Consider the following 14,705-nt stretch of genomic DNA (forward strand, 5'->3'; position numbering starts at 1 on the left):
GTGTGTGTCTCTGTATGTATGCTTGCGTGTATGTGTTGGATCCATCAGTCACCCTACCTCAAACCAGTGGTGCCAGCCCTTTTTGACGCGTGCAGCACAGTCACCAAACCTTATTGCACACACACACCACTGTACTGCACAAATCTCAACGCGACGGAGAAAACCTGCATTGCTTTTCTCTCACCTCTGATACATTTTCACTTCAGTTTTTAGCCCATCAAATGCTTTCTCATCCTTTTTGTTCCCTGTTTGAAGACCATCTTTGTACAGTGGACCAAAAGTAGATATTTTGTGATATTCAAAGAGATATAGAGATATATAAATATATATGTATAGTATATATAATGATGATACACTACATATATTTGTTGCTTTCTATGTGGTTGATCGGATTGTTTCTATGTGTCCTTTGGTAGCTCCTCTGTAATTAGCTCATAGACTGTGAAACGGGAAAGGCATGGGGACTAACTTCTGATTCATTAGGCTGCATCTATACTTGAACTGTTCTAGCCTTCTACTGTATGTCGTGGAGAATACTGAGATTAATCCTCTAAATAGGAACATTTTGTTACTAAAATGATTTTTTTGTTCTTATGCTTGTTGAAATGGTCTGCGCAGTTTCTCTGCAGAAATGTTAATTTATTGATATTTATTGTGTTTTTTTTTGGTTTAGATGCTCTCCCGTTATAACGTGTTATCATGGGTACTGATAATGAGTCGTGAATTATACCACTGCAAAGTGCAGACCTACTGTACAGGAGGACCAGATGTTATTTTTGTTTGTTTTTTCTTTGTAAGTCATGTATGCTGATTCTATCAATAATCATTTAATTCTGTTAGATACTTAAAGAAAACACCTTTTGACATTTTTGGCCACTAGTAGAAAGAAAAGTTGCAGTAAAAAAAAAAAAGGGGAAAAACTGTCACAGATTTTTTGTTTAAAAAAAAAAAAATTCACGGACAAATTTAGGGTTACTCCAAAAGACCCCAAAGACACATTCCTCACTTGTTAAACCTACAATACACATTCCCTCCTGAAGCCTTACCCTCATCCTGCTGGCTTGAAATGTTACCATATTTATAATCTCAATTTAGACGTAGATTTCCGGGATGGCAAGTGGTCTAAATTCCGTTTGTACTACGCTTGTAGTCCGAGCAATATTGACCAATCACGTATCAGCAGGCTGCAGAGTATGCAGGAAAAACAGTCCGTGTGGAGAGCAAAAGCAGGCGCAACGTAATGCGCCTTATAGACATCCCAGCTCCCATCAGCGGCTCTCTGACGATGATTTAGCTTCTTATTCATCTCTATAAAGAGACATCTGCATGCTAACAGCTAATTATAGATCAAAAATTAAATTCGAGATAAATTCCCTGACACTGTGTCACGAAAGCCGTTCAGCGTTCAAATTTCCCGACTTCCTCGAATACATCACAAATGATCCATCAGACCTCCATTCAACAAACGAGTATTTTTAAAGTAGTTTCTTCTCCTCTTGAGGACAGACCTGACAAAGCGTCATTTTTACTTTTTACTAATCTGCATCATGATGTTGTTATTTCAGCAAAGGTAAAACCTGTTAATTAAAGTAAATCACAAGAAAAACGGTTTCTTTTTCTGTAAACAATGCAGCACGTGGAAAAGGAAGTTTATCGCTAACCGCCGGCTACATGCCCCGGCATGTTCACCGTTGTCCCCAGAGGCTATATCGTAGTCAGACTATAGCCGAGATTAGGGTAACCCCCAAAAGACACTTTCCTCACTTGTTAAACCTACGATACACATTCCCTCCTGCAGCCTTACCCTCATCTTGCTGGCTTGAAATGTTACCATGTCTATGAATCACGCACACACAAATCTGGCTTTCTAATCGTTGATGCTGAAAGACAGTTGGAGAAGTCTGCAAGAAAAGGTCAATGAACTTTAAAGTAGCTGAAAGTTGAGAGCCTGAAGCGGTTTGTTTACAGCCGTCTGTGACCATAATGAACTCGCATGATAGATCACTCCCTGACTCTTGGTATTAAACCGAAAGTAATGAAAGTGTCCAATAAAAAATGAATTGGTACAAAGTCTTAAGCCCTTGATCAGATGTTATACGTTCCCTAGAGCTGCTCGTAAATCTGTGTTCTCGTAATTATAATGAGGAAATGAAGTACTACATTTTCAGGAAGTCACTCAAAATGAAGGTATAAACAGTGATGGGGGCCTGGCTGTCTGGGTAGTGTGTACGGGTACAGAATGAAGGTTTTGCTTGTCGCATCTTTAACTTTATCTCACTGAAAGGTTTTTTCTTTTTAAACTCTGAATCTCAGCTCCTTTTGTCATAATGAACTGCAACATTGTAGATGTAAACTTGTATAATTTTGTGCCTGAAGTGAAATGTTTTCTTTAATTGTGTGCTTTAGGATCATAAGTGCTTTCTGGTCTTGAACGCCTCCCATGTGCTGCAATTTTTTTCTTTCTTTTTGGCCTTTTCCCCCTTTGTTATCTTTACATAGACTTGATGTGCCAGACAGTGATGTTAGCTTTCTGCATCTCAAAGCCTGCCTGGGAAAACACTGGACTGATGTTAATGCTGCCAACACAATTGTACTTAATTTCTCAGTAAGATTGTTTTTTTTGTAACAGCTGTTTGCAAATGAGCCTGTTTCCAACCAGAAAAAAAGGAGAAAAAAAAAACATAAGCTAATCCTTAACTTGTCATAGGAGCAAAAGCTAAAAGATGCCTCTTCACCTGGACATAATGGCAGCTTCACTGACCCATAGCAGACTCCAGTGCCTTTAATTTCGCCCCGGCCAGAGCAGACGGCCTGGGTGACTATTGGGTCTCTGGTGGGCTACAGCTCGAGGCTATCAGAGCAGACATTTCATTGCACAGGTGCTGCCGCTGAGGAAGCATTTAGACCTGTTCTCAGACTGGACTATTTATGATTTACTGGATGTGACACCACAAACACACACACACACGTTAAGTAGTTTACACGTGGTAGATTACCTGCAGACGGCTTTTTATTGTACAGAACTGGTTAATGAACAAGGAGAGCTGCTGTAAGTAAAAAAAGCTCTCTTACGACTTGTTTTCTCATGATCGTGATTTCTTTTGTCAAATGATATTTTCTGAATGCTGTGACCTGTTTGAGATTTGTATTTGGATGTTTTCAAGTGCCATTTGACAGTGTAGTGAGTCGTGGCCAGCTGTAGCACGCTCTAATGCAAGCACAAGCATTTGGCAGTGGCATTTGGGGAAGGTTTTTTTCTTTATGGATTCACCCTAGACAAAAATATGTATATATCAAAAACTGAAAAAGGTATATTTATTTGTGTCCTAATTATTTGATTTGTTCTTTTGGTGAACATTTTATCAGATATGTTTGGCTAAAGTGCTTTGTGATTTCCTTTTTCCTCTTTTTTTTTGGATAATGTATAGTATCTGATATAATATATATTCACACAGATTTCATGTGACTTTCTTTTCGTGTGCCATTCAGTTTTCTTCTCAAATTGGCGAGCAAACCAATGCGTGTAGGGTGATTTGTATTGTGTATTTTACATAAAAAAACGAGGACAATTGGGGGACTTTTATATTTATAAAGACATTATCATTTAGTGTGTCGTATTGATGAATATAGAAACTATTAAAGACACATGTAGTTTGGTTTTCTGAATATTTCAGATCTCAGCTCAGGCTAGCTTCTTAGTGTTGTTTTCTTAAAATTTGTGACTTGTCTTTGCAGTAATAAACGTTTTCTTGTTGAAAGTCGAGCCTCCTTTCTCCTAATTTAATTGTTAAACCCATCTCAGTATGTCAGAGTACAGAATCATCAATCAGCTGCCTTATGTCAGTCCACAGGTGTCCCACAAGGATCTGTCCTGGGACCATTGCTATTTTCTTTATATATCAATGATTTGCCATCTTTATGTCCTGACACCAACATCCAAATGTATGCAGATGACACTGTAATTTATGTACATGGTAGCAATATAAGACACAAATTGCTAATGAACTCACAAACACCATGGTTCATGTAACAGCGAGGTTGAAGCAATGCTGTTTGCAACTAAATGGTATGCATCTTTTTCACCAAAACAAAATGTTCTAGTCTAGAGCCAGATGTTTTAGTATCAGGGGAGAGGCTACAGGTCATATCCTCATACAAGTATCTCTGAGTTGTTATTGATTCCCAACTTCATTTTAAAGCATAGGTGAAAAATGTCTGTAATCGTGTCAAATTAAGTCTCTAAATGTTCAGGTTCACTTGAGATTGCGTGTCAACAGAGACAGCTATGATGTTTATGTATTCTATGGTCATGTCCCATATAACAACCCGGTCACAGGCTAGTACCACCACTCTTAAACCATTGGACGAGAAATTGGTACATTTTTATCATTGCCCAATATTTAAGAAATACAACTTGTTGAGCTTGGAAAACGTGATCAAATACGTTAACGCTTGTCAAGAATATTTAAGGTTTGACTTCTCCACTCAGTTTGCCAACATAAGAACCACTGCATATCCGGTTACAAGAGATGCTGCAAGAGGAGATCGCATTATCCCACTCAGAAAAATTACCTTCCGTCAGTCTGCCTTCTCTATTAAAGCTGCACGAGAATAGAACTCCATCCCAGCAACCATTAGGGAACTGGTTACAGTTTATTTAAAACTCATTGTGAGGAGTTTGTCATAGGTTATGAAACAGACTGAAATAAATTCTGATTACTCTATATAGAAATAGTCTGGTTTGCTTTTGTAGGTCATAAAGTTTCTTTCAATGCCTGAAACTGCTGGCCGGCGGTAAGTGTTATAAATGAAGTCATTAACTGCATGCTGCCTTTGTTTACATTTTAAAGGGCAAAAATGTAAAGTGAGTGATACATATGACTGTTAAAGAAAGCAGGATGAGATTTTTTTTTGTTAAAAACCACCACTTAAGCATGTACAGGACAAAATCAGCCAAGAGATAAGAGGTACGGCTTTGTCCACAGGGGGCGCCAAAATCAACACAAACCAAAAGTTCCTCACAGCAGCTTTAAAGAAATGGTTAATGGTTAATTGCACTATTGTTCAGTCTGCTGTCTGTACTGCTGATTGCTGTCACCATTTTTGTCCCTATGTAATACTATGCATGTTCTTTGTCTGTGCCTCTGTTTCGCATGTTTTAATAACATTGTCTAATAATGTAGCACAAGGTATCCTTTAGTCCATATATTTATTAACATTATCTTTTGTTTGTTAGCATATCCTGTATTGCGAGCCTCTCTGTTGCATGTTTTTAATTGATTTGAAAAACTTTGTAATTTACATTTTATGTTTGTTATATAAACTAATAAAGTAAAATAAAATGCATAATCCAAATTAAGATTTCACAACTCCAAAATAATGTGTTAGCCCATTAAATTTTATTCAACCATATTTATATATGTAAACACCAATATCATTCAAACTGAAGATGACACAGAGAGATGAGTATGAACTTGCATTTCCTGAAAATTGTACAGCATTTTTTTTTTTATTTACATCTTCAAATATGACGAGTGGTTTCTCGCTTTAAAGGTAGCAAAAGAGTATAAAATACTGCAACAGCTGTAAGTAAACAGAGCTCCAAATACCAAAATATTCGACCAATAGTGCTGCGTTAAAAACTAAAATCACTTTCTTGAAAGTTAAAACCAATCAAAGCGACGTAACACTGAAACGACTGCAGTCCGATCATCTTGTCAAGGATGTATATTTGGCATCGATATGGCTTAAACTTCCTCTCACAGTTCAGTCTTTGCTTCCTTTACCCAGCTGTTGTCTTAAAAAACATCCAAGTAATTCTCAAATTTAAAAGGGGTGGCCGTGTGTTATATTAAAATGACGCTCCACTGAAAATGTTTCTTCTGAGTGTCAAAGAATCACCCTGTACGTGTGAGAGGTTGTTGGGTAACCTCCAGTGGGTGCTTGATTGATACTGAAAACACATTTTTCATGGATCTCACAAATGTCGTTAGCAATAAAAACTTTACAACTATGCAAAGAAGATACAACTATTTACCACACATGAGGCTACAAAATAAGGGCAAATTAATAAAGTGCTAATGGACACTATGTGGGCATCTAATCAACAAAAAAATGACAATAACAAATTATATTACGTAAATGTGTTACAATAACTATTTCTTTACATTTATTTTATAAATTCCATCTAATTTGGGTTTTAAAAACTTCCGTACAAATATCTCTTCTTCTCCTAACAGCGCTGACTGATGGCACAATATTAAAACATTATAATGGTGATGACTTAGAAGCAGCTAAAACAGGCTCCTCCTTATAATGCTCTTTATCATTAAAAACAACTGAAAATGGGAGTATAAATCAAAAAACAAGTACAGTCAGAATTAAAAAATATTCAAGACTACATCTTACAAAAACATAATGAATAAAATGACTTTACATAAATGTCCTGATCTGTGAGGGGAGGGGGGAGTCCACTTACATGAGGCCAAAGAGGGACCAGAGAGCCGATAGAGGAGGACAGGAGCGGCAGTATACTCCACATTTAGCATGTTCAGAGAGGGTAAAATACAGGTTTTGATCCAATACAAGGCGCTTTCTTTGTGTTCAGCTTAACTACTTTAGATATTAAGAGTTTCCTTTTTACTTTATAGCTAACAAAAGGAATTTTTCAGTCATACTTGAGGGCTCTATTCATCTTAACAGACAACCAAATATGAATCACTTCTCTATAGGTGATGCATTTGTTTTGTGTAGCACTTAGGCTCATTAAATAATGAATAGCCTTATAGCATATTCTGATCTTGATGTAAATACCTTCCTTAGATCACTTCAGTGCTTGTCATTTGCACACACAGCATCGTTCACTTCATGCTGTCATCCAGTTCAAATTGGTGAACAATGTCAGAATACTGTATTCATTTTTCCTGCACATCCTCTCAGCACCATGTTTCTAATGTACTCCAACTCCTCCCAGAGTGACTCACATGTTCCTGCAGCTGTTGGTAGGAAGTCACAGAACTTACAGAGCTGGAGTTTCACTCCAGTGTGTTTGGAGTATACTGCCGGCCTCCTATGACCCTACCCGGCATCCCTGTTGTTGCGATCCTTCTTCGGCTTTACGGATCTATGGGTGAAGTGGTCTGTTAAAAGTACAGTCTGATTTTCTGTGCAGTTCATGTCTTTTAACTCAGTCAAGAGGTTGAGGGTCAGCTATGGGCATTGTGTGCAGAACTTCGTCCAGTAGCTGCAGAGCTCGGTGTAAATGGATCTCGATCCAGCAGGGCGTCTCTTTGATGCTTTGTCGTGGGTAGTCGGGCCCCCAGCCCTTCACGAAGCTCATCCGCAGGATGCACAGCCTGCGCAGGTCGTCGACCCCGATGCCTGCAGCCGCAGACAAACCTGGAGGGGGAGAAACTTTTAGATCGATGCCGAACGATGGGCCTTGCAGCGATAATGTTAGCAAAGTTACTCTTGCAGTTAAAGTTGATTTATTTGATAGGCAAAGTGGAGGAAGTACTTCTGGCATACGCACGTCTCCTACTCTGATGAGTCTTTCTGCTGCATTTGAGCTTAAGCCAACCGAACATACTCAAATGTAATAGCCTGTAATGATGTCCAGAAATTTACTTCATGGCCCACAACAAAAAATTGCCATTGCAAAGCATGCTAATGCTAAAATTAAAACTATCTGTAAGGGACTTTGAAGAGAAATAAAGCAAAGCAAACTGCTTGGTGTGCACTCACTGTTGATCGGGCAATACAACAAAAGTTTGTTCTAAAGAAACAACTTACCATGACTCAACCTTTCTGTTACATTGAGACATGAAAACTTAGACTACACTAAGTCATTCTTTGTTGATTACACTGCATGTTCACATCCTGACCCAGTAATTTACATTTTGTCTAATCATCGTGGGTTGTTTTTCTTCCGTCCATAGTTCTCTTTCTCACAATGCTGTGCAGCCGATTGCCATCAGTCCTCCATGCAGGTCTTGCCTCCAGATGCCTCACTCAAGTCAACAATGAAAAGCAGTAATAATAATACACTTGTTGAAGGGTATATGCAGCGGTAAGAACACTCACTGATGGCAGGAGCGATGCCTCCCACAGAGCCGGGCCCGGGAATGTTCCCGGCCACTGCTGCTGCCTGAGCTGCAGCTGCTGCCTGAGCTGTCGCTGCCTGCTGCTGCATCTGCCTGTGGCACTGACGCAGGTCAAACACCTGGCAGGGGGACAGACAAACACTTAAATCTGATGATCACAGAAGTATTTGACTGTTTCATTCATTTCATTGTATGAAAATTGTACTGCAATCTCACCTTGATGTAGGCGCTGGGATAGATCTTGTGAACTGCATCTCCTGGGGCGCGTCCGGCCTCTCGATCCAGGTAATAGCTCTGCACAAACACCGCGTGATCGCTCAGGCAGCGCACCCAAACGTCTCCTTCACCTTTGCACTCCAGCTGCACGCCTTTGCCGATGTGAAGCCTAAGGACAGAATGAAATAAGTTACAGCAGATTTGCATCACTGTTAATCTCTTATTATACCTTGATACAGTTCATACATAGAGTACCTGGCTCTCTCGATGTTCTCTGTCCTGTGTACGTTGCTCAGCTGGCCCAAGCAGAAGCGATCCCCTCCTGATGGATCGACGTAACCATCCACAGTCACTATCGGACACGTGGATGGCACCTTAAACGTCTCCCCGACCTGCACGTCCATCTCAAAGTACGCAATGGAACACCAGTATTCTGGAGCTTGGGCAAACAACATGCAGGTTAAATGGGTTGCACTGATTATTTTCATTGAGTGTTTTGTCTTTGATCTGCCGCTCGATACTCACCAGGGTGATTGGATATTGGGGGCTGGAACGCAATTTCATTGGTAACCGGCCCTGAAAGAGCAAGTCAATATTCATTTTGAACCAGCATTTATGAAACTCAGCAGAAACATGCAGGGATGGCTCTGAGAATCAACAAATTAAATATAAAAAGTTTGGTAATAATGTATGGCTATTCCTCACTTTCACGTTTTAAATTAACGATTTGCATGTTTTCCATCCACTCACAATAATGCCCCGTGTGAGGCATAGGCGGGTGATGCTGTAGATGCCCGTTCTGATGTTGAGGCACAGCGGGGGTGAAGCTGCTGTTTCTGCTCCAGTTGGGGGGAGGATCTGAAAGTATGAATGAAAACAATTAAGTAAATGACACAAAAATACAGATTGTATATTGCACTTTTTTTTTGCATAAATGTGTAGTGCTGCGTAATGTCTCACTTGAGGGTCCAGCACTGATGGAAGAGAAAGCAGAGGTTGAAGCAGAGCTGCTGCCCTCCGATGGGGGGAGTAGAGCGGGGCTGCCGAAGGTCTCCTGCGGACCAGGCCTCGACGGGGGATGCTGTATAGTCTGCAGGTGGCTTTCAGAGTTTGAGTGAGATTGCTGGTCATAGTCATACTCGTCCTTTACCAAGAGTGGAACTACAGAATATGAGGACAACATATTTGTATAAGACATCTGCAAAATCCAATACGAGCAAAGAGGGAAGCTATGGCACCTACTTACCTGAACCTGTAAGGGTTAATCCTGATAAATCTGCAAAAATATGACAAAGAACAGATATATCACTTCGTCATAAAACTTTATTTACGAACTAAAACAAAAAAGATCTAAGAAAGACTAGTAGACGTGTGATCTAACTTACCAATGCCTGGAGATACGACCCTCTCGTAGTGGTATGGGTTGACACAAACATTGTCGCATTTCAGGTCAAAGGCATACTGGCAATATTTCACATGTTTTAATTCGTTCTTGTGTAGATCAGGCCATCGCCATAGTCGTGCATAGACAACATGGGGAAAACCTTTACGGCCCGCAACCTGAAGAACAGGGAGGGAAATCGAATTACACAGGCAGTGTTTCAGTGGCACCATAAACCAGCTTGACAGTGCACATCTGCTACTATACCTGTAGGCGTCCATCTAAAGTTCGCTGTATGGTTACACACTTGCTTGGATGAGCTCCATTTGTAGTGATGGCTGTGATAAGGGAATCCAGCTCATCTTTTTTCTCCTTCAGCTTCTTGACAAGACTCTCAATAGCTCGCTTCGCAAAGCTTTCACTCTCCCCTCCCTGCCTGTGGCACATCAGGCTGTGCACAATGCTCAGACAGGCATCATTACTTGTGGGAGTGTTCGTGATTGACATCTTTGCTCCTTAGGTGTCAACCTTGGGGAGGCTTTCCAGTTGTATCCCCCTATGTCTTTTCCAGTTGAAGTGTCAAGGTGAAAGTACTGCTGATCCAATGCTGCCCAGGCTTGGCAACCTAAAATAGAAATAGCAGTGTTATATATGAATTCAGATGAGTAGGCTAACCAATACTTCTCATTGCAAAACATTAAGTAGGACTCAATGGCCAATATGTATATCATCCTCACTTAATGTCACATGTAGAAAAGTGATGGATCGAAAAGTGTCAGGCTCTTCAAACCTCAGGCTGGGTTGCACCAGCAAAGATTAATTTAATCTCAGATTAGTTCTAATCAGAGTTTAGCAAAACTAGGTTTAATAATCCAGAAAATTAAGCGGAGCTCTGTTGCACAATTAAAAACTAATCTCTCTTTAGTAAATCCAAGTTTAAGCATCCAGCACCCCTGGAAATCCAGCTCGCCTGTAGAATCCAGCAGCTTTTTCCCCTGTTGGAGAGAACCGGATGTACTGGTTCTTCAGACTCGCTATTGCCCTAGACACTCTGCTGGCATTTGGGAAGAAAGTGGAATTGTGTAGGCCAAACAGGTCCCCATCAACGCTCTGGAAACATCCGGTGGCATTAAATCACCAGGAGTTGGAGCATTTGTGGTACTGCTACTTCTTTCATTTCTTGACAGTTGATTCAATCTTCCTGTTCAGCTTGATAACAGTTTCCTTTGTGAACCAGTATCTTGATTGAAATTCAGCAGCATCCTAAAACTCAATTGGGTTGAGTCTATCCATCAATTTCCTTAGAGGAACTACATTATTTTACTCAATCCACCTCAATAAGCAGCCACTTTAAAAGTTAAACCTCCTCAAGTTTAATTTAATTAATTAATACTGGATCACATTTTATAGAAGTTTAAAGGTTTGGTGCAACAGAATTTAATTTAATCCAGGTTACACTGCATTAGAGCTCACAATCATGAATAAAGAAACAGTCACTTGTCGTCATCTATATGGCCATTACATCTCGTCAAACTGCACAATAAACATTTTCTGAAATGGGTTTATTTTATCAATATAAGGATGACGTTAACAGAGGGTTAACGTTAGGTTTTTAAAGAATATTTTCATAGCAACCGTTGCTAACGTTAGCCGTTATGGGTACCAGAGCTAGCTAATAAACACAGGTACCCCTCATAACAATAGCTCAGAAGTAAGCAAAAAAACGGACTGAAATGACGCCGCTCAGTTGTTATTTAAGATTATTAAAATTAATATACATGTTAAGTTACAGTATTAAAGTTGAAGAGCGTTAAGTTACAAAACATTGACCGACTAATGTTGAGTGGCTCTGTTGTTGTTAGCTATCACTGGACGTCAGGCTCATGATACCGTTAGCGTTAGTTAGCCAGAGCTGGTCCAAAAAGCCTTATTCTCCCATCATTAGCTGAATCAATCACACACTGATTTGTGGACTTACTGTGATTTCTTCGCGTAGTAGCCTTAATCCCAGTATTAGATGATGATAAGTGAGGGGCTTTAGCCACCTAAATTTTAATATTCTATTCAGCGTTAACTAGCTTGCCCTAATGTTAATTTTTGCTAGCTTGCTAGCACATACGCTAACAGCTAATTCTAAAAGACCATTATCAACTTCACGCTGGCTCGCAAACCTTCTCCTATACTGGTCCGTTACCCCAATTAATATACAAAAATATCACACAAGATAAACGGGCACTCGTTTCGTGTTCGACTGTAGAAAAAAAATATATATATATGTATACGCTCTAACAACAACACGTTTGCTAGCTAGCTGCCCCTGAAAATAAACAAAAATTCTCCTCCACCCACCTCCACGCTCAAACTGAGCATGCACGCATGAAATGTGACAGGCGTGGCGCTGCTGTTTGTTGAAAAACACCTTTTGTACACCAGAAATTCGAAGTGTATTTCGTTTGAACTAATGTACCATAATGAACAAGTTAATTTATTTTGGATTGTGTTCTGGACTGCATATGAGTTAATATAAGGGGCAATGCACCAGATGTTCCTGAAAGGTATGTCCTTTTTTCCAGTTCAATTAATTTGAAATTCATAAGATGAGACATGTTTTTATTCCGTATTAAACAGTAAAGTAAGTCAAACTATCATTTTTTTCTAAATTCCAACAAGACAATGACCTATTTGGGTTGAATTACCAAGTGGCCGTTAATGAGTTGCTCCAGGCCCTTAGGGGCCCCAAACAAGACAGGCTGACTTGTACCTTTTGTTTATAAGATATACACCATGAAAGCAAATTATCTTGAGACACTGTTTCATGTAGAGGTTCTCAACTGTAAATCTTGAGGCCTTTATATCAATGTCATTTTTTGTTTCTGAGGCAGAAGGTGCAAAGTGTAGTCTGCAGTGAGATCAGTGCCTAGTGGGTACTTAAAAATGACAGGGTACATGTACAATACTTAGAGGGTTTTAGTAAGTGGGGAGGCAAAAGGCCACCCAGAGATAATTACACCATGACAATGACATGTATTTTCTTTTTTTTCCGGACCCACATCTTTAAAGATGAAGCACAATGAGGTTAGTCAAACATGGTTTATAGGAATGTAAAAAACACAACTTATGGTTCATTTCAGAGGGCAGCAAATAAGGAAGCTAATGGCCTACAATCACTTTAATGTGTCCTGCCATTCTCCACTCATCAAACTGTAGGCTATATGGTATGTCTACTTTAATATGCTCTGACAGTACATTGGATAAAGTAATAGAATAAAAGTCAGAATAAAGGTATTAAATTGACTTCCAAAACCCCTACCTATAGGGATCTGGAAATAACTCCCTACATGCACTTCTCTTTATGTAGCATTTCAAGGACATTTAAACATCTTACATGTACAAGTCAGTCTCTGCTTGTCACCTGAGGGTTGTTGCCATAGAAAAAAGTTGGTGATGATACTATTTTTTATTTGCTGGGTTCATTACAGTAGTTTCTTAGATTCTTTCAGTGTGCAGCCAACATTAAGAGGACTTCAAATTACATTTAATTAACAATGTCTCAAAACACATCATCAGATTTAGGACAATAGGCATGTTACCCTCTTTTCTATTGTTGTGTAAATTATTTTACTGTTATATAAAGTCTCCCCCTTGTGATTATGTTAGAGCAATGCAATACAGTAATAAAAACAGTCCTATGTCCATATCTCTTTTAGCTCTTTCTTCTGCAGAGGAGAATATAAAAATATAAGAATCAGAAATGCCCTCTCTCCATAATAACTTTGTACAGTCCCCAAACTTATATAGAAACAATTGATTGTACCCCAAAGGAATGATTGCATATTGCTGTTTCATGAATATTTTCTTCCTATTGAAACTTTATACAACCCTTAAATAAGCTCCACACCGGGAAATCAATTTGTTCACAGCCGGTCGATATCTCTGCCCTGCACACTTGGCCTTTGTAAATCTGCGAGCCAAGCAAGGCTCCTATTGAGTTAGAAAGTTCCACAGTGTTATTCCATCATTGTTATCTGCTTCCGACTGTTAACAGCAGAAGCTAGGTGATGATGTGACATGTATTTTTTCCATTTGTACTGTTGCTGTGGCCTTGATAAGGGCGTCAGCAGGCCCCATGTCAGAAAAAGGAAGTGGGAGGGGTCAGAGGGCAACCAAGCAACCTGATGGCAGGATTGTCAATAGAGCATGTTGGCGTTGGAGACCAGGAATCTGACACCACCTTCTCACAAATGCTGCCCACTTGGAGTGGCGTCTCATCCTGAGTGACGGTTTACAAGACTCCAGGCTCTGTCACCTCGTTATCACCGTGGCATGGAAGCGGGCAGAGAGAGGCCCGCCAGGCATGTGACGCTAGAGGCATTGGGGTTGTTAGTTTGAGAGTGCTAAGTTACCAGACAATGAAACAGGGTGTACAAGAGATCAAAAAATTGCTCTGTTCAAACATTTTATTTTAACAATCATCATAACATTAATGTTTCTGTGAGAAACCAAAAGCAGGATATGAACGGCTGGCGTATAAAGAAAGATTTCACAGCAGCTAACGGCAATCTTAGGTAAGAGAAATCGTCAGACAAGCAGCCCTTACAAGCTCCAAGACACCGTGAAAATCCGCTCCTTGTGAAAAGCCATCAAAAATATAATTTCTGCAAGTTTGGCAAGCAAATAAGAGGAAATATGTCACATTCTGTAAATCATTTCAGTGGCTCCAACATGCCATAGGGCACAGAAACAAATTACCATTTACAAATCTGCAGCATGTATATTTCTTATAAAGCATATGGCAAAATTATGATTCAATAACACTTGAATTTAAGAGAAATTTCATATTCAAAAAAACATATAGCATACTACCAGTAGTGCAAATCAGCGTGATCTGGTGGCCTATCCTTTCTGTATTGACACAACATTTCAGTTTGGATCAGTAATTTTTGCCAGAAGTTTTGAGAAGGATCTGATGTGAAAAGTCAGCAATGATACGTTTCGAAGTTGCAATT

The 14,705-nt window shown here is 39.6% G+C and overlaps 1 protein-coding gene across 1 annotated transcript; it reads right to left on the bottom strand.

Annotated features, from left to right (window-relative positions):
• Positions 1-5,393: 5,393 nt before the first annotated feature.
• Positions 5,394-12,038, bottom strand: smad4a (SMAD family member 4a). Its single transcript, XM_069673833.1, has 11 exons — positions 11,678-12,038; positions 9,967-10,324; positions 9,704-9,878; positions 9,565-9,594; positions 9,279-9,479; positions 9,069-9,176; positions 8,844-8,894; positions 8,574-8,757; positions 8,319-8,487; positions 8,083-8,221; positions 5,394-7,398 (listed from the first exon to the last, which is right to left on the bottom strand). Exons 2-11 carry the CDS (start codon positions 10,204-10,206, stop codon positions 7,187-7,189), a joined length of 1,509 nt encoding a protein of 502 aa, XP_069529934.1. The 5' UTR covers positions 10,207-10,324; positions 11,678-12,038; the 3' UTR covers positions 5,394-7,186.
• Positions 12,039-14,705: the final 2,667 nt, after the last annotated feature.

Source organism: Semicossyphus pulcher, unplaced genomic scaffold (assembly GCF_022749685.1).
Source record: "Semicossyphus pulcher isolate SPU_LCO1_2020_fin unplaced genomic scaffold, fSemPul1.0.p SCAF_22, whole genome shotgun sequence".
Lineage (NCBI taxonomy): Eukaryota > Metazoa > Chordata > Actinopteri > Labriformes > Labridae > Semicossyphus > Semicossyphus pulcher.

Excerpts from the sequence above, each read along its gene's own strand:
- smad4a (XM_069673833.1), bottom strand. The coding sequence starts at position 10,206 with ATGTCAATCACGAACACTCCCACAAGTAATGATGCCTGTCTGAGCATT. Across the intron at positions 8,488-8,573 it reads GAGAACATCGAGAGAGCCAG|GCTTCACATCGGCAAAGGCG; the intron begins GTACTCTATGTA and ends TTCTGTCCTTAG. Across the intron at positions 7,399-8,082 it reads AGGCATCGCTCCTGCCATCA|GTTTGTCTGCGGCTGCAGGC; the intron begins GTGAGTGTTCTT and ends CTCCCCCTCCAG.